General features: G+C 36.5%; 1 protein-coding gene across 1 annotated transcript in view; it reads right to left on the reverse strand.

Annotated features, from left to right (window-relative positions):
- Positions 1–26118, reverse strand: part of dchs2 (dachsous cadherin-related 2) — a gene marked incomplete at its 5' end in the record, with an annotated part of 40825 nt that extends 14707 nt beyond the window's left edge. The window contains 11 exons of the mRNA XM_079616155.1: positions 4352–4591; positions 5892–6732; positions 9128–9285; positions 9409–9505; positions 10419–10606; positions 10947–11975; positions 16901–17137; positions 20740–20971; positions 21050–21241; positions 24158–25834; positions 25960–26118. Of these exons, the coding sequence (XP_079472281.1) occupies positions 4352–4591; positions 5892–6732; positions 9128–9285; positions 9409–9505; positions 10419–10606; positions 10947–11975; positions 16901–17137; positions 20740–20971; positions 21050–21241; positions 24158–25834; positions 25960–26118 (5050 nt within the window). The remainder of the gene's footprint in view (positions 1–4351; positions 4592–5891; positions 6733–9127; positions 9286–9408; positions 9506–10418; positions 10607–10946; positions 11976–16900; positions 17138–20739; positions 20972–21049; positions 21242–24157; positions 25835–25959) is intronic.
- Between the last annotated feature and the right edge of the window lie 436 nt (positions 26119–26554).

Raw genomic sequence — 26554 nt, forward strand, 5'->3', positions numbered from 1 at the left:
CTTTCAGATTGTTTCCTATAACAATGGCTGATGTTTACATTTTACGTGGCATGAGAAAGTCACATAAACCATGCGAAATCTGATCAGAGCAGCCAGATAGAAACGGATTTCCAGAATTTGCGATTTGAATAGGTTTTAAAACCACATATGAATGTAGCTCGAAACGGATTTGTAAAAGTCGCATTTTATGTGATTTTTTGCTGTTCACACTTGCTAATCGGATATGCCAAAAATTGTAGTCATTAGCCTTAGTCATTAGTTGCCATGGTTTTTGATTTGCCCTCATTTGTTACACCTGTGTCTAGATAATAATCTAATTTAGTCTCGTAGAGTTTCTCTCTGTATATATTGCCCTCAGTTCCAGTTGTTCTTGGTTTGTTTTTCTCTGTCTAAGGTTGTTCTGTCTGAGGCCACATTTACACATAGCCGGGTATTTAGAGAAACGAATATTTCTCCCCATCCGTTTTCAATAATAACATCGTGCACACAACCCGCATAAATACGCCGTCGAGCGCCTTTATAACTATGCTAAACCTATGGGCGGCAGTGTAGGGAGAAGGATAAAGCCATGCAAGCCAATCAGAATCCTCAGAATCGACAAGAGAGAACCTAAAACCCCGTTTCTCCCAGTTGACACGGCAACATATAACCGGCGTTTTCAGAAATCTCCACTTTGGCCGGAGTTTTTAGAAATAATCGTTTTCTGGGATAAAAACGGCGTTTTCGTGTAAATGACAGGCCAAAACGCAGAGAAATATCTGCGTTTTCCCATCGTGTAAACGGGGCCTGAGTTACTGAAAAAGTTTAGAGTTTTGTTATTCTGATATTGTTAATAAATAAGACTGCTGCACATAGATCCTGCTTTTTCATCCTTTGCTACATGCTGTGACACGTACACATCCTAGTCATTATTTATATAAAAGTTACAAATTGTAATTTGAGAAGAAGCAATCAAACAGCAGGAGAGAGCATCAGTCTGTGAGTGTTTACTTTTCTCAGTAGATTTAAGCGTGGTTCTTTGTTGCTAGGAAACTTTAAGTTGGTGTTTTGGTTTAGTTTTCAATGACTTGAGTTTGTTATCCTTATTTCCAGTGTTTTCTACCTTTTTATGTTTGGTTGTCATGGTAATTCATTATTTCACTGATTAGTGCACACCTGGTTTGTATTGAATTCCATTATTTAAGGCCTCTCTCAGTTCCATTGTCTTGTGTTAGTTGTGGTTACTTCACAGTTTCATTTATTTCTTGGTTTTCTTTTTGTTCTTTTGTTTGATTTAACAACTTTTAGTTGCAATTACATCTGCTACTCTTGCCTTCTCTTCATCAGAGTAACATTACATATTATGGAAAACATAAGGAGGTTTCCCTTCCCAAAAAGGTAAACATGAATTTTAATTCCAAATTTAAAATGTTACTGTTAATGTATTTTTAAATAAATTAATCAATTGTAGAAAAAATCATTGACCCTCATACACACACTCAAACAGACACACTCAGAGCAACTCGTATGCTGGAAACTTCACCAGCAGCCACAAACATCATATATCAGCTTTATGAGTGTACTAAAATTAAACAATTAATGCAAAAGTAAGAGATAGTTGAATCAATTACTAACAGTATCAATCTTCATCTAATGAACATTTGGCACAGTGGTTTCTTGAGGTTTAACGTAATGGAAGATAAAATCAAAGAACAAACCAAAGACCAAACTGCTGAAAGGAGTGAATTCTGGGAGAAAAAATAACCGGCCTTTATTAGCACAGATGGCTTGAGTTAGTGAATCATCACACACAATTTCAAATATCCTGCAGGAGGCCTGACTGCTGTTCTAGGATAACGTCAGAAACACTGAGACAGGCAGACACTGATATTGAGGCTGAGGTATTTTAAAAGGGCCTGGTAGATTTGTGAATATTTGGACTAGGTTCAAGACGCACAGAATAACACACGGCGTGCGAAAAAGAACACAAAGACCCGTTGATTTATGTTAGCAATCAAGTTCGACGAAACATAATTCAGGTGGATGTATGTTTTTAACAGCAGTCTGCTAACTAAATAAATTTCGAGTCTGATGACCAAGGCCATCTGGACTTTTAGACTGAAAACATGATGAACAAATATGAAAAGAAATCTACTACCTCAAGTTACTAGTGCTTACATGTTTTGCTACATGGAGGTTTTTGCAGGCTTCTGTTACAGAAATGTGTACCTCATTATGTGTAAAACCCAATTAAATCTCACGAGTCACGTCAAATAACAAAACAACAAAAAATTAATTGGAGGATGGGATTTTCTGACCAGCAAAGGAGTTATTTGGTCTAACACAGATATTCTTTGCAAAGTGACTAAAGTGACAGAAAACAAACAAACATAAAGAACATGAAGAGTGCTAGGGAAATGCATGTTTTATTTGGCCAGTGAATTTCGCACAAGCCAGACAAGTAGTAATGTAATTGTGGACTAGTTGAATATACAATATATTGCCAAAAGTATTGGGACACCCCTCCAAATCATTGAATTCAGGTGTTCCAATCAATTTTAATGGGCACAGTTGTGAAAAATCAAGCACGTAGGCATGGAGACTGCTTCTACACACATTCGAGAAAGAATGGGTCACTCCCAGGAGCTCAGTAGATTCAAGCGTGGCACCGGGATAGGTTGCCACCTGTGCAATAAATCCATCCGTGAAATTTCCTCACTACTAAATATTCCACGGTCAACTGTTAGTGGTATTATAACAACTTGGAAGAAATTAGGAACAACAGCAAGTCAGCCACGAAGTGGTAAAATCACAAAGCGGGGTCAACGCATGCTGAGGCACACAGTGAGCAGAAGTCGCCAACTTTATGCAAAGTAAATAGCTACAGACCTACAAACTTTGTGTGGCCTTCAGATTAGCACAAGAACAGTGCATAGAGAGCTTCATGGAATGGGTTTCCATGGCCAAGCAGCTGCATCCGAGCCTTACATCACCAAGTGCAATCCAAAGCGTCAGATGCAGTGGTGTAAAGCATGCCGCCACTGGACTCTAGAGCAGTGGAGACGTGTTCTCTTGAGTGACGAATCATGCTTCTCTGTCTGGCAATCCGATGGATGAGTCTTGGCGGTCGCCAGGAGAACAGTACTTGCCTCACTGCATTGTGCCAAGTGTAATGTTTGGTGGAGGGGGGGTTATGGTGTGGGGTTGTTTTTCAGAGGTTGGCCTTGGCCCCTTAATTCCAGTGAAATTAACTCTTAATGTTTAGCATACCAAGACATTTTGGACCATTTCATGCTCCCAACTTTGTGGGAACAGTTTGGGGATGGCCCCTTCCTGTTCCAACATGACAGCGCACCAGTGCACAAAGCAAGGTCCATAAAGACGTGGATGAGCGAGTTTGGTGTGGAGGAACTCGACTGGCCTGCACAGACTAGTCCTGACCTAAACACACTCCTAAACCTTGTGGAAAGCCTTCCCAAAAGAGTTGAAGCAGTTATAGCTGCAAAGGGTGGGCCAACTCCATGTTAAACACTACAGATTAAGAATGGGATGACATTAAACTTCATGTGCATAAAAAGGCAGACGTCCCAAAACTTTTGCCAATATAGTGTATGTGCTGGGATATGCAGAACCTCAGTCACTTCATAACATCACTTACAGAGGTGAAAAACACATTTGGAAGATAAAAGATGCATTTAAAATGGCAGAAGCCATTGATCAAGGGTCACGACCCAATTTGTGTTGAGCACTGAAGGGACACATTCAGAGAGTTTAATTTGATTCACAGCCTACATTATGCACATATTTCCACGTCACAACAGTTTGGAATAACCAAATATAGCCGAACCAAACTACAGAGTGTCAAACAGACGAAGCGAATTATTAATTAAACAGAAGAATTACTAATGCAGTATTAGTAATTTGCATTATTAAGATGGAATTAGAAATTAACTTTTGGATCTTGAAAACATCAAATGGGGGTGTGTCATTAATTCAGCCCATGTCATAAAAATATCACTCCAGCCAGGCAACCTAAGTTGGCAACCCTGCAATTGACAAAAGCTAAAAGATAATTAAGAGAAATATAAGGCAAACTTTAGGCAGGTGAGACAGCATTCAGACACTAAGGCAATAATGATTAGCCCATGAAAAAGGGGAAGATGGAAGCTTTATGCAAAGCTGTTTCTGGGTATGACAACGGCATGATGGAAACTGGGAGTAACCATACTGCCATCTTGTGGTGATTTCCACAACAGTTTGACTACCAACTGGTATTTCACTGGCAATATATTTGAATATGTTCAATGTAAAACTAAATTGAGCTGAAATTTGGTCAAGGTCACATCATGAGTTTTTAAAGGCGGTAGCCTACCTGAATCCAGGTCGATTGCAGTGACTGTGACAATGATCTCTCCCGGTTCTCTGTTCTCCATGACAGTGGTATTGTAAATGTGATGCTGGAACACAGGAGGATGGTCATTAACGTCCAAAACCTCCACTGTGAGTGTCTGAGTGGAGGACATAGAGGGAACACCGCTGTCTCTAGCCTGGACAGTCAGAATGTAGACATGTTGGGATTCATAATCCAGGGATGAATTCAGGTACATATGTCCTGTAAGAGAGAGAAAATATTATATATTATATAAGACTGCTTGTAAATACTTGGTGTAAATATATAGTACATCTGTGTAACAACAGGTGTTACCTTATAGGTTTAAGCACTCTTTTAGGAGTAAAGAGGACGACGCTGGAAGCCATCAGAGGCAGACAAACGCAGGTTATGCACTATTAGGGGTGATTGGCTCTAGGAGCCATTAGAGGCGGCACCGCATAGGATAACTCTTTATTTTTTTTTTATTTTTTTTTTATTTTTTTTTTATAATTTTCATGTAAAGCACTTTGAATTACCATTGCATATGAAATGTGTTATAGTCATGTGAAAAAAAAAGTACACCCTTTTGAATTCTATGGTTTTATCAGGACATCATAAAATAATCATCTGGTCCTTGCATGGCAGGTCTTAAAATATGTTAAATACAACCTCAGATGAATAATAACACATGACATATTACACCGTATCATGGTTTATTTAAAATTTTAATTAAATTAGGCCAAAATTGAGAAGCCATGTGTGAAAAACTAAGTACACCCTTAATGCTTCCGTAATATTTAAGAGGGTAAGTAGCAGTGAGGCATTAATAATCAAATGCATTTGATTAATTGATCATCAGCAAGTGTGATCAGCTCTATAAAAGCAGAAGTTTACTGCTCTAGAGCATTCAGACAAATGTTAACACAGCGATCTCCAGCGTCTCCCTTCCCTCTGTGTCTCCGCCAAGATCACCCTCTGGACTGTACCCTGCTCACCTCATCCCTGCACCTTTGTTATCAATAATCACTATTAACCATTCATCTTCCTCTCCAACCTATCTACTTACCGTAACAATTATCTCTTTCTCATTATTTCTTGAGCACAAAATCCACATATTAGAGTAATTTCTGAAGGCTCATGTGACACTGAAGACTGGAGTAATAATGCTGAAAATTCAGCTTTGCCATCACATGAATAACTTACATTGTTAAATACAGTACATTCAAATAGAAAAGAATTTTTTTTTTATTGTAATAATATTAAACAATTGTACTGCTTTTATTTTGGTCAAATAAATCCAGCCTTGGTGATCACAAGAGACTTAAAACACAAAATTAACAGTAGTGTTTATATATATATATATATATATATATATATATTTATATATTTATTATTATTTATTTATTTTTTATAACGTGTACTAATCAATCATGCCAAATAAGATCAAGGAATTCTTAAAGGTAGGGTCAACGATAATCGATTTACTCTTAGACCTACATTTGCATCCATAAAATGATCCATCCATAATAAAAATATTTACCTGTGTGCTCCATGTAAAAGTAGCCATTCTCATTGCCTGAAATGACACTGTATATGACGTGTCCGTTACTTCCTTCGTCTTCATCTTTAGCCATAATATGATGAACCAACAGTCCCATCTCTGCATCCTCTGAGACATAAGCTACTTCCATGGAGACAAATGTGGGACTGTTGTCATTGATATCCAAAATAATCAGCTGAGCGATGACTGATGTATGTTTCCTATTGTTGGGCTCTTCTGCGTTGTCTCTGGAAGTCACTTTAAATGCAATGCTCTCAGTGCGCTCACGGTCCAACTGCCCATTTGTTGTGACAACTCCAGTGTGAGGGTCGATGTGTAAAGGCAGTCCCTTTATGGCAGAGTCAGGGTCATAGGTCAAAGAATAATAAAGCTCACTGTTACACAGACTTCCATCGCCATCACGGGCGTTAAAGACATACACTGCCGTTCCATTGATAACATCTTCATAAACACCAAACACAACAAAGTTGTCATTGCCAGGGAACCAGGGGGTGTGATCATTGACATCAACAACACTGATCGCCACAAATACAGTGACATTGAAAGTGGGGATGGCCTCAGCACGTACAACCAAGAAGTAACGCTGTGTGACTTCATAGTCCAGATGTTTTGCCACATAAAGCTCACCACTTGCACTTTTGATGCCAAACTGCAAATTACCATCACCCTCAACAATAGAATATCGTATCTGCGTATCTGGTGTATTAGAAATCCCAAGTGTTCCAATGACAGTTCCAAGTCTGGCGTCTTCCAGCACAGTAAAGTGTTTAAGGCTCTGTAAATCCTTGGAGTTCCCATTTTGTTGGTCTAAGACATAAACCTGTAATAAAACAAAATTTGAGTAACTATACTTACAATTTGCCAGATTTATATAACATTTATTCCTAAAAACTTCTGTAAAAAAAATAAAAATAAAAAAAATCTCCTCTGTAAAAACTTTTAACTCTAAAATGTCAACAAAATGAAACAAGAATTTTGAACCTGAGTTTATCCTATGTTTAGATTTATGTTCTAGAAATGTATGCAAAATGCTGCACATTTAATTAGATATTCAACCACAGCACCTAAATGCAGGTGCAGTCAATTTATCATTTCTCAGCAAAATGTTGCAGGTTAAAGAAAGCAGACAAAAGAGAAAACAAAAAAATTATATAATAAATACTGGTACTCTTTATTTCCATGGTGCACTTTAGACAATTTTGCAACTACATATCTACTAACTCTTATTGGAGTATTAGTAGACTATAGACAGTGCGAGTTAATGGAAGCGGGGCCCTCCTCGGGGGTGGGGTTTGGGGTGATGGTCCACCGCGTTTGCCACGGGTTGCACCAGTTGCACTGCCCTAAGGACGGCCTTGCTTGCAAAGTTACTTATAATCAGTATAATGTCTGTTAAGGGACCATCAAAATTAAGTGTTAGCAGATATTAAGTCTACTAGAGCAGCACGATTACTTGTTACATTCAAATCTGCTGATCCAGAGAGAGCAGATGTCACATCTAGGTATGAAACAGCTTCACAAACACAGTATCATTATTTCTGTGTAACACATATTCATATTATCACAGAAGAACTGGGATAAAAGTTTATAGTTCGGATATAAACACTGATGTCATTAAATAATTCATTCAAACCAATTTTTTTTAAATAATTGTACTTTGTATGAAATTAAAAAATTGCGATTCTCAATTTATCCAGAATTATGCAACTCTACTAATACTCTAATGAGAGGTAGTTCACATGTGATTGCAAAATTAGGTAACACTTTATTTCGATAGTCCACTTTAGGCATTCTACTAACTATGAGTAACTTTGCAGAACATGTCAACTAACTGTTATTAATAGACTGTCTGCTTAATATTTGCTAACACTTTATTTTGATGCTCCCCCAACAGACATTCTACTGACTATAAGTAACTTGGCAACTACAAGTCAACTTATTCTCCTAACCCAAACCCGAACCCTAACACCTAACCCGAAGTAGACGGTCTTCTACAGTCTACTAATACTCTAATGAGAGTTAGTTGACATGTAGTTGCAAAGTTACTTATAGTTAGTAGAATATCTAAAGTGGACTATCGAAATAAAGTTTAACCCAAAATGTCTTATTGTTACGGTAACACTTTAACATTTAACATTAATGATGAATAATTAGAAGAACAAATTAGTAACACAATATTAACTTTCTAGGAACTGCTATTAAGTAAACAAGAAACTGGCATAATTAAATAACTATACACAAAATATTGATTTGACTGAATTTTAATATTTTTGTTAGCTCACCAAATGCAAAACTTCCACGAAGAAAAAATGTTCCTAGAAAGCGTATAGCGCTGCTGACTTCAGTAACCCGGATGAGCCTGCGTTATCTGTTTTTTTTTGAGCGGTTGTTATCTGGGAATAACATACCGCTGGATGGCGCGATTGACCAATCAGAATCAAGTATTCCACAGAGCCGTGTAATAATTGTGAATAATGCATAACAGTTGGGGACAGTATTATTACCATAGTTACTTATATGTCTAAAGTGGACCATCAAAATAAAGTGTTACCTAAATAATAAATATATGTTTCCCAGACAGCCTTCAGTTTGGATTATTTTATCTAAGTGTCTATTCACACCAAGTGCAAATAGCCCACCTTGTTGGCAAATGCTATTTACACGAACTCTGACCACCAATTGTCTGATTGAGCCAGATAAAATTACAAAATAAATCCTGCTAATAAGGTAAATTAAGGAAACATTTTAAAAGTGGGAAAAAGGTGCCTAATGAGTGTAGAATAGTGGAAGTATATATTTAATTTATTTAGCATCTATCGTGTTGCCTTATTTAATGCTATTGAAGTGTAGTTTGCAAACCTGTCTGAGACACTGCCAGAATAAGCGCCTCGTTCGTTGTGGTTTTTTAGCTTCTCTGCCGAATCAACCGAGAGGCTTGTTATTTGGCATCACTGCGAATTTACATGTCAAAGTTCAACAAACTTGAACCTGGCATGCAATTTTTGCATCGGAAATCCACTAGGTTAAATTCCTTATCAGGACCATTTCCATTTAAATAAATGGATTTAGCTTTACACATTTTCACAGATAAACAATACATGAGACCTCACTTTTCTTTGATTGTACACAGAATAGAAAAATCTGTAGAAAAGTAAATCTTCTGTCCTACTCTGACACATACAGTGTTGTTATATGCCTGAACCAGCTTCACTAACTTGTATGTGAACAACTGCGGTTTCCTCCAGAGGAAAAAGCCCATTGTCCGTGGCAACCACTCTCAGGGTGTAGCGCATCTGTGGGTTTGAGGAGAATCGTGATGTCACCTTGACATCACCATTATGACTATCAATACTAAAGTGGCCCAGCTGATTATCTAAAAGAATGTGGAAGAAAACAAGACATCTCAGATTAAATCACAAATACAGTGATTCATTCCGAGGGATATAAACACACAGCCATGAATTAAAAATAATTTGTCATCTCTTCATCGGTTTACCTTTCATGGAGAACTTGACAGTTCCATTCTCTCCAGCATCCAGGTCTTTAGCAAACATACTGATTACAACAGAATTCACAGGAATGCCTGCCCACACCTGCACAAAAAGCCATATAGATATTTTCATACCATATATGCATTTACTTCTTGAGGATACCATGTCATCATAGATCAGGGGTTGGCAAACTATGGCACACAGGTCAACATTGGCACATGAGCAAAAAAGAGAGGCATTTTATTAAGTTGGGAGACAGAGATACTATTGAAGTATGAGAATAAAACGCCAATGAAATCGTGCAGCTCTGACAAAACATTAGCGAGACAACTGCGCATCATGAGCATCTGGAAGCTTGATGCAGATCAAAACAGCAGATGTATCAAACAAGTTAAGTAAGTTTGACTGACAGCTTACAGTTTGTTCTGCTGTTTATTGCCCTTAGAAAAAAAGCAGTTAATGCTATACGTTTCGGAGATATTCAACTAAGTATATAGAGTTCTATTAAACATTCCACACACATCACAATAATGGTAATGTGCAAACTCCGTTCAGGCATAGTGGGTTTAGAATCACTTTGGAAATCTGTTATTCAAAGTCTAATTAAAGCCAGAAAACAAACAAACAAACTTTTAGGATAAAAAAAAAGAAAGAAAAGGAAAATGGGTTTTAATATTTAATATTTTTAAATATTAACCTTAATATTTAAGGTTCTGAAATATTTCTATGTTACTAATCAAATAAGCACGTTTGTGATTGATCAATGTTTGATCAATAAGTTTCAACTGTTCCGTTATGAACTTTTATAATATGGCTATGTGCATTTATTCATGGGGGAGGGGCGATAATGGTCAGTGATTAACTGGAAAACCTAAAAATTGCACTTCATGACAAAAAGGTTGCAGACCCCTGTCATAAATTGTCAATGTACATGACATGTATAATTAACCAGAGGTTAATTTAACTTCAATTATAAAATTTTGTATATTTTGTTTTCTAGAAAAAGTATTTTGACCTGTACGTTTAGCTCTTTAGTCGCAGGTAGGTGTGTGAACTGTGGGGGGTTATCATTGACATCTGTGACAAGGATGCGAACGATAGTGGTGGTGTTGAGACGAGGTCGACCCTGATCTGTGACCATCACCCTTAAAACATGCTGCGCCTGCTCCTCACGATCCAAAGCCACCAGGTTTATGATCTCTCCTACAGCCAGAGAAAGAGAAAGACGAGAGAGTGAGAGAGAATGATATACTGAAAAAAAGGTTTAAGATTCACTAGGAAACAATTTTCTCTCAGAATTTAGAAAAATGAATAAATACATAAATAGATAGATACAATTTATGGTATTGTATTGATTACTTCAGTTTTAGTTTGATTCAAAATACAAAATAATGTAAAAAATAAAGCGAAAAATGTCTGTGCACGAAATATCAGCAGAAATCAATGCCTAAACCAATTTTATTTTGCTTTATGAATTTCTGGAATTCTATTTTGACAAAGCAGTCATACAGAAATACAGCACTAAATCGACAGTAATTCTGACCTGTTCTGGTGTTGATGTGAAAGTATTTTCCATCAGACAGCAGAATGTAGGACAACACTCCATTGTTAAGTGAATCTCTGTCTGTAGCTTTTACCGTTCCAATCAGGCCATGAGGAGACGCTCCCTCCTGCACACTGAAGAAGTACACATCCCTACTAAACACTGGCTTGTTGTCATTCTCATCCTGAACCATGACGACCACCGTTGCTGTGGCCTCTGTTTTGCTATTATGTGCCTTTGCACACACACAAAATCTATAAATGGGTTCAGTTTCGTAGTCCAGACTGTGAGATACGAACATCCAACCAGTCTCTGGGTGGATCCTGAAAGGTGGGACTCCAGAGAGGGGTTTAAGAGAGTAAGCGATGACAGGGGGCTCTGTTCCAGGAGTCCCTTCATGCTGGGATATGGTTCCGTGAGCACGTACCTGAATCATTCTGGTGTCTTTTGGAGCACTTTCTCCGATTTCCACCTGGTAAACTAAAGTTTCAAAGGCTAGCGTGTCTTGCAAAGAGCCTAATGAATCTATCTCTATCACAAGCCCTAATGTAGAGTTCAGTGAGGGATGACCCTCATCCTCAGCTATAACACTTAGCTTATACCTTTGGCTGGAATCTCTTGAGAGGTCGCCGTTCAACATAAGAGTCCCAAGATGTGGGTGGATAATAAACAAGTGGCTCTCAGGACGTAACATATAGTGAATTCTGCCATTAAGGCCATTGTCACTGTCGTGGGCATGTGCAATGAAGAGTGACGTTCCTGGAGGGGTGTTATGGGATATGGTGATGTGTTCTGAGGTTTTATGGAACACAGGAGGGTTGTCATTGACATCAATGATGGTAACATTGACCTGAGCACTGCTGTAGATAGGATGGGTTCCTGTGTGGAATTTTATGGTTAAGAGAACATAAGAGAGGGACTCGTAGTCCAGGGGTCGGGCAGTCATGATGATGCCTGTCTGGGCATCCACTGAAAAAAGCCCTTGCAGATCACCTGAGGATATGACGTATGAGACTACCTCCACTGAATCTGCAATTAGAAAGACAAATATCGGCAAAATATCATCAATGTGACATTCAGTTTTTACAGTTAAAGGCATAGTTGACCCAAAAATGAAAATTCTGCCAATATATACTCTATCACATACCATTCCAAAACCATTTGCTTTAATTGTTCCATAGAACACAAAATGAGACTTTCTGCAGAATTGTCAGTAAAGGACCATAAGCTCCAACACTATAAAAGTACACTGTTAAAAATATATTACAGGTTTATAATTGCATTACTTTCTACAGTGCATATGTACTATTAAGACACCCAGCATTCAATAAAGCACAAAAATATTATGCTGTACAGATTTTTTAAAATCTATTTCTTGTTGGTTTTATTTGTGCTGCTAAATTAATTTTTGATTCACTTTTAGCAGTTTGTGTTGTTTTCATTTGATTTGTCACAGTTCTGACTTGGCTAGATCAGAAATTTAAATATGAATATACAAGGTCCAAGATCCCAAGTAAATGGAACACTAATCACCATTATCGTGGCTTCGAAACAAATTCAGTGGTAAACAATTACATTTCTTACAGTGGCATGGATAAATACAACTTTATAATGTGAATTCACAGTAAAAAAGTAAAAAAATAAAATAAAACAGTAAACTACTGTGATGTTAGCATAATTCTGCTGTTGATTGACAGTAATTTGTAAGAAAATGACCCAGTATGCATTGATTGCACTGCCAGTTTCTGACTAAAGTAATACATTACTACTTTATGGTTTTAAAATAACTACGTAAAGATCATTCGATAATTCTTCTTTTGTTTCACCTTTTTATTGTTGCATAAAACTTTGTCAAACTCCCACAAACTGTATGCTTATAAATTTAGAACATACGGACATACTCAACCCTGCCATATGTATTGAAAGCAGTATTGCAGTTATCCTATTGTTTGGCAGTTGAGACCTTGATACAGCTGGACTAAACAAAGCCCCCAGAGATTAAGGGATCTGCCCCCCTCCCCAACTCAGAAACTCAGAAATTCTGGCCCTTCATTTGACTTGAAGAGAGGGTTAATCAGCTAATCTAAACGTTAACCTCAATTGACTGTCTACTGTTCAACTATTAAAGTGGAAGGATAAACGTTTTTGTGTGTGCGTGTGTGAGCCAAAAACTAATCACAAATCACTTTAATAAAGTGTTTTACTTTAAAGTGTAACTTTAAAAAAGTTATTCAATACTCATTATGCTTCATTTTATGATTCTAACTGGTAGACTCTTACTGCAAAACCAAATAACAACTGATTGTTCCTATTACTACACAGGAGGTTAATGATATTAATGCTCTAAAATAATGGTAAATCACCTGGGCTAAATGGGTTTTGCGGAGAGTTCTTTAAGGAGATTCAAGAGATGCTTGTAGACCCACTGCTTAATTATTTGTTTGTGGTTAAAGAATTACCAAAGACCCTTAGATAAACTAATTTCACTCTTATATTAAAGAAAGGTAAAAGTCCTGATTTAAGTTCTTCTTAAAGGCCAATTGCATTTATGAATGTGGACCGGAAATTGTTTTATAAAATTTTAACTGAAAAAAAAACTGCCTACGATAATTAGGATTGACCAAACAGGATTATTACCGGGTTAGGAATTCACCTGGTAATATTAGACGCCTTTTAAATATTATTTATGCATTTAAAGAAAAATCCATAGATGGGCAAGTGCTGTCTTTGGATGTGGAGAAGGCGTTTGACCGCATTGTGTGGTTCTATCTTTTCTTTGTTTTGGAAAAATTTGGTTTAGGTGAAAATTTGTGTGCTGTATACAGACCCAAAGAATAAAGGCATAGCTACTTTTTGTCCATTGTTCTTTGAATTTGTCAGTCTACATCATTGTCTTCTGTGTATCAGAATAATCCACCGTGCCATGGCGTTCATGATCAGACATACACATACATATATATATATTTGCACATATATATTACATTTAAATAAGACGTGATTAAATATGTGCTCATACGCAGTGCTGGTTCATGTTTAGAGCTCTAGTCTAGAGTATATGATATATACCACGCAGAAACCGCTCTCCTGCACACTCCGCATGTTGTTTGAATTCTCCACTGTAATGTGATCTCATGCGTAATACAGCCCAGCAGTGTTGCCAGATTGGAAATGTCCAGGTATTGTACCAGAAGCTATAATACTTATCGTATTTGGAAGAAAATTATCTTACACGAGTCAAACGTACAGAATACAGCTATTTATTGACCAACAACTTTTTGACACGACATGAAAATTACTTAATTGCTAAAATATCAACCTCAGCTTGTTAAAAACTGACATAAGCGCTGCGGAAGGAACGTTAACTTTTCTTTTCCCTTTTTTCTTCTTCTTGCAAAACATACAGAGATGGCATGTTAATGATATACAACTTTGTATATACAAAAAGAACATTAACTTGTGCTCATGAGAGAGTTATTCTCCACGATGATTGGCCGAGAAGACATAACGTGAGATGAGCTGGAACTGGAAGACATTTGTAACACAACGTTCACATTCTCCTCTCGATCATGACGGTAGACGTAGAATCCACAGCTAGATCAATGAGTATAAGCCCTATGATTACAACGACCATCTTTTGAAGTGTCACACAATTCAGAAATTATCGCACATTATGGGATTTTTTTTCATTATTGATCGTACATCGTACACAGGTCAAAATTATCGTACAAATACGATAATTATCTGAAACCGTTGACGTAGAATCGTGTCGGCAGCCAAGACACACACTCCGAAAGCACTCTTCTACCTCACATTCCGTGACGTTGCTTTGACTTTGACTTTGGTTTTCAACCCGGAAGAAATTGCGAAATTGCTCCGAAAAATGCAAAAATAACCAATTTCTACTTGTTGGTAAAATTTATGAGTGCTTTTAGTGTTTTCAGTGATGTGCAGCCTGTTCACATCCACATCTTAAACAAATATGTTTTGGAGTTTCATGACCCTTTAAGAATGTGTGATTAACCCTATACCATAGCCAACTACTGTGCATGAGATACTGTTCACTAAAAAACATTTGATTAAGAGAGCCAAAAGAAACAAAGCACAGCAAATCTTATTATCTACCCTAACAACCCTGTCAACTAGACTGACATTTAACCCTCTGATCAGCTAATCCCTGACCCGCAAGCTGGATTAGTCATTGGGGTAACAATGTCTGGAATACTAGGTTAGTGGAAAGGAAAGGTGTAAAAAAAGGGTGGATGTGTTTTGAAACCTTGGACTGCAATTGATTTGGTGTTTTTGTTGATACTGGGAAAAAACAAGTTTTTAACAAATAATAAATCATTTCAAGTGATCAACACCCATTTCTTGAAATAAATTACACACGGTTCAATAGTTTGTCTATTTTCTCTAATCTACAGAACATAATACTGTATGTTAACACTACAATAAGCTGATATTTTTAACATTAGTTGACACAGACCCCCTGTGGTGAAATCAAGTTTTTAATGTTGTTTATATGTCTATGTGGTGATTTTATTATTAAGAAAAACCATGTGCAAATTCATGTCAACAACATTGCTGAGTATTTTCTCTTTAAAACGGCAGTGAACCTACAAAAGCACGGTTTTGAAATCGCCGGTGTTTCTTACATCACAAACTACCTTGTTGTAACGTCACGTCAACATGCAGGCGGGTCAGGTTATCCCGGTATATTTTTCTGTTAATATGAAAAATCAGGTACATTTAGCAATATAGTCTGTGAATTATGTGATGTACATTACAATGTTATTATGAATTATTTGCTTTTGTGCACTGACATTCTAAGTTGTTCAAAGTGTTTCTAAGGATACTGATTTTTAGAAAGCAGCCGTACTCTGAGATGGTGAATGGGATCATGGTTTGTGACATTATAGCAGCACATTATTAGTCAAGTCAAGTCAAGAATATTTGTATAGCGCTTTTCACAATACAGATTGTATCAAAGCAGCTTCACAGTATTAAATTAAAATAATAATAAAACGTCCATGTTTGGTAATGCTAATCAATAGTATTATTCATTGATTAATTAAATTGAATATCCCCAACTGAGCAAGCCAAAGGCAACAGTGGCAATATTAGCTGTTTGATAACGTAGTCAAGCAAAAGGCTAATCGTATTAATTACCGTTATGTGTCTGAAATTGTAGAGAGCGATACATAAAATGCATTACCATTATGATACATCGACTTGTATACGAGCCTGTATAATTCACTCTTCCACTTCTTCTGAATTAGTTTCTGATTCAAACATATATGGCTGAATTAAACCAGTATTTCCACTAATGTTTAATCTGACAATGTTAAAATGTACATTTATTAATGCATTTTACATGAATAGCTTACCTTTTTAACATTTGTTAATATAGGCCTATTAGTTAATGTGAACTAACATGAAATAGCACCTCTTTAAAACATAATAACATAACTTAATGTATGTTTTATTTACATTTCATTTTCAGGGTGCATGCTCTGTTTCAACATTACTTAAAGCTATAGTTACCTTGAACTAACAATGAACAGCACTTTTATGAATCTCATTTTTAAAGTGGAAACTATGTTTGGGCTCTTTACTAACAATACTTATCAGGAAAAGAGCATTTATGAAGGTATTGCTGGACCTGACTGAAATCTGTACACAGATGTTGTTCATTGTAGTTCATGTTGACTAATGAATTAACTAATGTTAACAAAATCATTAATTTTAAGAGAATTTTGACAATGATGTATACAGGTGTTGCTCAATTGTTAGTTAATGTTAACTAAACTGTTAACTAATGTTAACAAATACAAACTTATTTTAAAGTTTTACCAAATAGGTTTCTTCTTCAACTACATGGCATCACACTGTCCAGTTTCAAACAGGGAACAGTGTGACAGCCACAACATTTCAGAGAAAAAGCACAGAAAACTCACTGGCAGGGGTAACAGCCTGAACCAAACCAACGGTGGAGCCCACGGGTGCATCCTCAGAGATGGAGAAGGTGTAGTGGGCTTTCTGGAAAAGGGCAGGGGGCTGGTCACTCTGCAAGATGTTCACGGTGATGTTAGCAGGATGAACGGCAGACATACCTCCTCCGTCCTGAGCAGAGACAGACAGCTTCACGCTGCTACTGCGCAGCTGGGAAAGTGAAGAACTCAGGTAGACAGTACCTGAAGAACACACAAAACCTACATTAACATCTTAGAGGACGCATTTATAAGGTCTTGGCTATTATTGCAGTGAAAAGAAAGTTTATATTTGCCTATACGTAGATTACATATTTTAATTTAAGGGAACTGAAATGAAAAACCGGTAACACTTTAGAATACTGTTCCTACATTAATTAATAACTACACAAGAATAAATGAGTAACACACTATTAACATTCTAGTAATTACTATTAACTTACAAGAAACTTTGATTAACACATTAGTAAGTAATAGCGCTCAGATGAATGTGGTAGTTCACTATTATCTAATCAACTATTTTGTTCATACCTCCAGAGAACTACTATACAGGTTCACAATAACATTAATAATGCATAATTTATAATAAAAGGTAATGGTAACCCACTAGTAATGACGGATGTTACATTCTTCAAAAGGAACTACTAATTATTTGGATGTGAAATACATGATAACTACCTAATATTCACTGAAGTCATTGTAAGCTTTTGAGATTTTTGTAAGAATTTGAATAGTAATTCCTTACGATGGATTTGGTTCCTTACCATGATCTTCACTTTACAATACTGATCCAAATAATTAGTAGTTCCTTTAGAAAGATGTAATAACACTTGAGTCATTACTATCCAAAACCTTGCAAAAAAACTCAAAAGCTTACAATGACTTCAAGCAATATTAGTTATCAAGCTTTTCACTTCCAAATTATTAGTAGTTCCTTTAAGGATGTAACACTTGAGTCATTACTAATGGGTTACCATTACCTTATATTATACATTATGCATTATTAATATTAATTATGAACCTGTATATAGTAGGTCTTATTCTTCAGTGAGGTATGACTACCACATTTGACTTGAGCCCTATTACTTACTAATTTGTTAATCAGAGTTTCTTGTAAGTTAATAATAGTTACTAGAATGTTAATAGTGTTTTACTCATTTGTTCCTGTGTAATTCATTAATGAAGGAACAGTATTCTAAAGTGTTACCGAAAAACCTTAGTGATTAATTCTATGAAATACTATGTTAAGGTTAGTATCTAATCAAAATAAATTATTTGACTGATAGATAATTAAGAAACTTGTTGAACAAGGTCATGATGATTTAATTGTAGCCTATCTCAGTCTCTCTTCTATTAATAAACTAAAACAACTTTAAATCCATCCATCACTGATGGTGATATGGTGGATATGTCCATGGCTAGTTCAACTTTTGACAGATGGTTGGGGTCCTGCTAGATTCTGTCACCTTGATCTAACTTAAAATCCTTCGCATCTGTTGATTTAAACCAGGGTGGTAACCTTAGGCATGCGTGCCCCCACTGGCACACAGAAGGGTAATCACAGGCACACAAGCAAGAGAGATTAATTTGTGTGCATTTTATTTAGCTGTATGTTTTTTGAAGTTCATATTTCACCTGCATGCTTTACTATTCAACAGTTCTGTTTAATAATCGAAAGACAAACACTAAGACACTTTTGTCATAGTAAATCTGCATTCAGCAAATACACTTGATTTAAACAAGTCTTTGTGTATCTAATAAACATTTAATGCCTAACAAACTTTGGTGAATCCAAAGGGATCTTCCATAGAGCCCTATGCTATATTGTTTGATATGGCTATGTCATATTCACTGTATAATGTATGCTCTTTCTGAGAAAATATAATTCCCAGTGCACAGTATGCACGTGACATTTACTATCTTTAAATTAAGTAGTGAGATATATATAAATATATATGGTAACACTTTACAGTAAGGTTCATTAGTTAACATTAGTTCATCTTTGTTAATGTTATTTAATAAAAATACAGCTGTTCATTGTTTGTTCATGTTAGTTCACCGTGCATTAACTAATGTTAACAAACACAACCTTTGATTTTAATGGCGTATTAGTAAATGCCGAAGTTAATATTAACTAAGATTAATAAATGCTGAAGTATTGTTCATTCTTAGTTCATGTTAACTAAGGTATTAAACTAATGTTAACTAATAAACCTTATTGTAAAGTGTTACCATATATAAGGCACATCATGTCAAAAAGCTCTAAACCAATGATGCTTAGCAGGGATTTCCCTAAGCGAGTGAGAGCATGCAGGCGATGTAAAAGAGGGATTATTTACTTTGACTTCAGAGCACTACTTAAGAGTAAGCACAGTTAGGACATAAATATTTTTTCATCTGTGTCACTGCTGCATTCTCTTAACTGCTATCTGCTAAAGGAAACCAAATGAAAAAAGAGAGAATCAAATATGTAACATCATTAACGGCAGAACTGTGATTGTAATGGGATTATGGAAAAATAAAGAGCAGACCCCCTACTTCATTACAGTGTAATCTGATTACTGTAATGCGTCACGTCAAACACAGCTCAACAGTAGCTCTATGTGTGCAAAAAGCCAAGGACAGTGATAGTAACAGATGCCATGCAAATGACTTTAATAAGCAGAATTATCTGTATTTACCAAATCAATTTAGACTTAATGTGATTTTTATACTTAACGTGTCTTATCCTATAGATCGTTATGCTTAACATAACTTAACGAAAAGTAAATGTGTATATATATATCAGTCTCACTGTACTATACTTAATCACTCAGAATATATTCGTATTATATTGTTGCCAGATTAAAAATGAAACACTTTGCAAAACAATTTTTTTCACCAATAACTAGAAATGTGTGTTTCTACTTAGCCACAACTGCAACATTTTTTAATAAGATATCTGAGTACATCGGTCATCATATAAAGCCTAATCACAAATTTCTGCAGGCATTCATTGCTGTATGACAGTCCACTTCAACACTTCACACAGTTTTCCATTCGCACTCATGTGTCCAGCAAGGATTTAGGAAGATGCTGTGTAAATCCACAGGCTTCCAACTGGGACGTGACAAAAGCAATTACTATATCTGCTATGGAAGACTCTCAGTCTGACTGTCAAGATAAGCATGATGTCTAAACAGAATATATGAGTTATCTTCGCTGTCCTATGGACAATGAAATCGCACATGTTTGGCTTGTGTGACAGTGACAGCACAACAATTTTCTTCATTTTAATCCTTTTTTTTTGGCTTTATATTTTATTTAAAATAAAAGATACTCTTAAGTGAACATTGTGGTTTCGTGTACTACTGTATAAATAAAAGTCATCTGCAATGTGGCAAGCAACACAGATTTCAGATAAACAAATACAGTATGTGACCCTGGATCACAAAATCAGTCAAATGTCGCACGGGTATATTTGATATTTGTGTCAATAGCCAACAATACATTGCATGGGTCAAAATTATCGATTTTTCTTTTATGCCAAAAATCATTAGGATATTAAATAAAGATCATGTTCCATAAAGATATTTTGTAAATTTCCAACCGTAAATATATAAAACATTTATTTTTGTGAGTGAATGCAGCACAATCGCGAACATTAATGGACAACTTTAAAGGCGATTTTCTCAATGTTTCGATTTTTTTGGATACATCAATGGAAAGCTCATTTATTCAGCTTCCAGGTGATGTATAAATGTCAATTTTTTTTAAATTGTGACTGGTTTTGTGGTCCAGGGTCACATTAACTTGGGGCATCTTACCTGTTGACTGGTCCACAGTGAATAAAGAGGCAGAATCTCCAGGCAGAAGCTCATAGGTGATTTTTCCATTGTTTCCAGAATCTCGGTCAGAAGCAAAAATGTTGAAGAGCTCAGTGCCAGGTTGAGTATGGATGCTCACACTCGTGACATATTTCTCAGGACTAAAAACAGGAGCATTATCGTTCACATCCTCCACATCAATGTGAACAAATGTCTGCGAACTGAGCCCATCCTATAAAAAACAATAATAATAATTAATACCTTCTTATATACAATTCCACAATACCAGGATTAACATATTTGAACTCACTTGATCTTCAGCTTTAATCAACAAGTCAAAGGTCACAAGGCGAGCTTCATGATCAATATCTTGAGATACACAGATTTCCCCAGTAACAGAGTTGATGTGAAAGAAAGGGTGGTCATCCTTGCTGCTGAAGCCATCATAGAGGGAATATCGCACTGATCCAAACTCCGCATCATCAGCATCTATGGCAGTGACCTGGACCAGATAGACAATTATTCTAGAATCACTCAGAATCACATGTAATGTTGTGGTCACATTAATATTCCTTTTTTAAAGAGATTTCGCAAACATTTAAATTTTTACAATTAACTGTTACTTAATTATTCATCTGTAACAATTCAGCAGTTTGTAAATGAACTGCACCATATTTCTGAAACTAGGAGCCTGTAATCAACCATCTGTGTATTAGAAGCACCAAAAATGACCATACGGGCAAGCTTTATCTCATTAACTTTGGTTATGGTGTTGGCACAGCAAAGGGTGTCTCAGATTAACACTTCCAGCTTCACTCTTTCAGATGGCTAAAACCCACTCTTGTAATACCACTGAAAAACATCATGCTGAAAGACTCTGTGTAATGCACTTTGTGTTTTCATCAAGACTAATTGAAGAAGCGTCTTTTCAAACAGATCTAATGGCAATTCATAACAATTTTATGTTTTTGTGAACTGGTGGCAAATTCAGTATGCTTGCGTCTTCTGGCAGTTATGCTTAGGGTTGGGACCTTCATGTGTAGATTTTTATAAAATCTTACATTTTCTATAAATTCAATTGTACACCAATTCACCAAAATGTAATTTTTTTCTCTCTCATAAGATCAGGTTGTTGGATGGAGAGTCTATCTCTATCTCTTACTACACCATTATTATAGACAATTTTAACATATTTTATTGAATTTAAAGCTTAAAAGCTAAAATGCATCCTTTGTTATAGCTTACCTCATGTATTCTTAGTGTTCTAGATTGTGATGACATATAGTTAACACTACAGTGTGTTGACTGCAATGTTTTAGCAGACTGGTCAGTTTGTCTTTCAGAAAATCTGACCAAAAATATTGATGACTGCACTACACAGACTTTTACTGTAAGTCCTCCCCCCTAATACCATAATCAACTACTGTGACATAGCTATAATATTGTTGTTGTTTTTTGATTGAAAAAAAGGTTTGATGAACCTGAAATTACTATTTTTTTATTACATCAACACAGAAAATAAGTGTTCTTGTCAAGCCATTTTCAAGGGGTCTTTAAGCTTTCCACTCAAGTTTGCTATAACATGATTACACACAGTATAAAATGTTTCTTAGTGTAAATCATCCACAAGTTGTCTGTTGCTGAATCATTAGGATATGAGTTCTGTCCTATCTTTAGCAGCACCTCATGATCTCATTCTCAACCTTTCTGTCATAAAAGAGATATTATACTACAGCATTTATGATCTCAGTGGTGGGTGGAAGGACTGGGACTTCTGGTCAAAGTCTAAACTGCAACTGTCTGAGATCATAAATTACAAACACTCGCTGCACGCAAAACTGATTGCGGCTATGATCAAAAAGAGATATCTAAAAATATATCCTCTGAAATTATGGCCAAAGTAAATACCTATCAAGTATGACATTTTCTCACAATATACAGTACTCTGTATTAGATCTTATACAAAACATTTGTCTTTAGATGGTTATTTATATATTCTGCTTCAGCATGTCAGTAGGAAATATCCATTTCAGATGTCAACATTCCTCTTGCAAATTTTGTAACAATCCAGAGAATTTTGTAATGACATTGAGTCCTACAACAGATGGTACAGTATCCACAGAGCCCTGATCTTTCTTAACATCGCACAGTCAGTCTGGGATTACATGAAGAGACAGAAGCAATTGAGACTAAAGCCTAAATCTACAGAACTGCTGAAACTTCTCTAGGATGCAAACTTCCTCAAAAAATGTGCACCAAGTAGGCTAAATCTAGAATTTGTGCTAATTTAAAGGCAAATGGTGGTCACACCAAATATTGATATGATTTAGTTTATAAAATTCACTGATATAACAAAAACTATTCAATGTATCCTATTGTTTTTGAACATTCTCACTCTACAGCAATTTTGTAGTGCCTAAAACTTTTGCACAGTGCTGTAAATCCAATATATGTCAAGAAAAACGAATTGTTCTGAATGTTTTGAGACATATAATCAATGTGGGTGTCTGGAGAGAGACCACAAAATAGTCTTTAATTAAAATGTTTAAGATCCTTATTGAATGTATATTTATTAAAATGAATGAAAAGAGCTTGATGTGGATCTCAATTTACACTATGTTAAAAAATTTTTTTTTTTTAAATGTTTTTTAAATAATTCTCTTATGCTCACCAAGGCAGCATTTATTTGATGAACTATGCAGAAACAGCTCATGGATATTTCCAGATTTTTGAATAGTAGTGTAGGTGTTTCCAATACATTTTTAAACTACAAACATGATTTCATTGGTAATGCCATGTACAATTGTGCCAGGCTACAGTTTCACACAGGGAGCCAAAGCAGTGAACAGTGTGGTGTGGCTATTTTGCAACACTGTTGTCTTTGTCTCAACAAAAAGTCTTAGTTTTGAGAGTGAGTGTGTGTGTTGTTGTTGTGATAGTAACTGAGTGTTTCTTCTGACATTGTGATCCCTACAATGATTTATTTGTTGAGCAACAGCTTCATTCAGCAACTTATTTTTGATTGCACTTGTTTTCATTTTTTATTCTTGCTTGTTTGTAATTGTTCACCCAAAAATTAAAACAAATATAATGGTGATAATAATAAGCCCCTATTATTTTTTTTATGTCTTATTAATTTCAGCTTCTGCTTTGTAACAAAATACTGATCAATGGTTACCAAAACAGTCTGGTCGCAACATTCTTCAAAATATCTAATTTTGTTTAGAAGAAAGTAAGTCATGCAGGTTTGGAACAACATGAGGGTGAACAAATCATGACAGATTTGTCTTATTTCTGGGTTAACTAATACTGACTTAAATCTTTTTTTCTTTCTTAAAAATAATAGTGGCATATTTTTATCACCATCATCAAACTGGCTGCAGTACAATTTCTTGAAAAGGAGCATAATAATAAATACCTGTAGGATGCATGTCCCAACAGCTGTGTGCTCTTTGACGGTTACATTATAGAACTGTTGTTGGAATATAGGTTTATTGTCATTGACATCCACCACGTGGATGGTCACAGTGGCCGTGGAGGACAGAGAAGGAGAACCACCATCGGAAGCCACCACTAAGAACCTCAGTTCCATCTCTCGCTCATGGTCTAGGCCTGCAGCAGTAGTAATGAGACCTGATGTTGGATCTATGTTGAACAGATGCTCCTGCTCCGACTGTACAATAGAGTAGGTGATTCCAGAATCCCCTCCTAGATCTCTGTCCATGGCCTTGACTTGGAAGAGAGCTGTTCCCTCAAGCACATCCTCAGAAATGCTCTCTTCATAGATGTTTTGATCAAAAACGGGTGGATTGTCATTCAAATCTGTTATCTGAACCTGAAATGTTATCTCACTGCTCAGAGGAGGAGAGCCGAAATCTGTGGCAGTCACAGTGAGTTCATACAAGTCCTTTATCTCTCGGTCCAGTGGGCCATCCACACAGAGAACGTACAGAAAATCATCAGTCGATTTGAGGGAGAACATCCCATCCTCACCTTGGAGAAGAACATCAATCTTCTTGATATCTCCTAAATCTGGATCTGAGACTGCAATCCTGGCAACGTAGTCTCCGGGGCTCGCTCCTTCGGATACTTCAGGTGCTCCGGCCTCATTTAGGAACAGGACGCTAATATTTGGGTGGTTGTCATTGACATCCAGTACTTTAATACTTACAAATGTGCTGGAGGATTCAGGCTGAATCCCAGAATCCCACGCTGTCACAATGAGCTCAAAAAATGACTGGTTTTCATAGTCCAAAAGCTTATTTACACTAATGATACCGGAGGAAATATCAATAATGAATAACTCATTTGGATCACTTTGACGGCGGTTTATCTCATAGGTGACTCGACCATTGCTGCCAAGATCTGGGTCTGTAGCAAATACCTGGCAGACTGGTGCCATCAATGGGGTGCTTTCCAATAAGACAGCATGATACTCTGACTGATTGAACACAGGCTGGTTGTCATTTTCATCAAGTACAGTAATATGTACTTGCACTTGACCTGTTTTGGATGGTACACCACCATCAAATGCCTCAATTGTGAAATTGTAGAAGTCTGTAGTTTCTCTGTCTAATCTTGCTTGCAGAATAAGGTCTACATTTGACATACCACCTCCACTACTGCGGATCTCCACTTTAAAAAGTTTCCTCATGTCTCCATCTGTAATTCTGTAGCCCTGGGTGCCATAATCACCCTTATCCTGGTCCTGAGCTCCTTCCAACTCAAAACGGCTTCCTGGAGGGCTTAATTCAGACACATTCAAATGGATTGTTTTTACAGGGAATACAGGGGAATGATCGTTCACGTCCTTCACCTCGATGCTTACTTTAATAACCTCTCCTGTTAAAGCGGCGGCCGCGAACTCGTACTTATCTGTGCGCTCTCGATCCAACACCACGGCGGTGGAGATGATCCCGGAGTCTCCATCGATCTCAAAGTCTCTGAACACATCTGAATCTTTGCTCTCAGATATAAAGAATCCAGAAATTTGGGTTTGCGCCGGCAGTCCAACACTTAAATCCCCGACAATAGTTTTTGCAGGTAAACCTTCCTCTATGGAGAGACTGAGATTGAACACCTGCGCGCAACCGTCCTCACAAAATGTAAATACGAAAAAAAGAAGTAGAGTCCTTACGTAAAACTCCATCTTCATGTGAAAACATCAGAAGGCTATAAGGTTGTTACATTCATTATAACGAGGAAACAACGTATCCGCACTCTAGCTTCGGATTGAAGTTCACTCTTCAAACCGCTCTTCTTCAGGGGCGAATGCTCCTCAGTGTCTTTCCAGCCATCATTCTTCCGCTGTGTGTATGTATGTGTAGGTTCAATATAGAATCGCCTTCTCCCGGTGAAGAAGGGGTGAATGCGGCACATGAGAAGAAGATCAGCATGTGTCTTCGAGCGGCACGCGCGCCTGAATACTCTCCCTGTCACGTGACGCGCAGTTGAAGCAGGTGTAAAAGACCGACCTCCTGCCATTTAGATTTTTATAATTCCCTCCCTGATTATTATATTATATTATATTATATTATATTATATTATATTATATTATATTATATTATATTATATTATATTATATTATATTATATTATGGTAACCATAATTATCCATGGTTTTGCTACACTAACCATTAGGCCTAACAATAGTATTTGTAGTAAAACTGTTATATGTTAATCAATCCGTTTCAACAGCAGAGCAGATGTCTTTCTGACATTATAATGATTATAACTCTCAGAAAATAAGGTACAAAAGCTGTCACTGGGACAGTTTCAAAAGGGTTCATGTTTTGTTTAGGTAGCCTACTAATATG

Source organism: Phoxinus phoxinus (genome assembly GCF_949152265.1).
Source record: "Phoxinus phoxinus genome assembly, chromosome: 6".
Classification (NCBI taxonomy): Eukaryota; Metazoa; Chordata; class Actinopteri; order Cypriniformes; family Leuciscidae; genus Phoxinus; species Phoxinus phoxinus.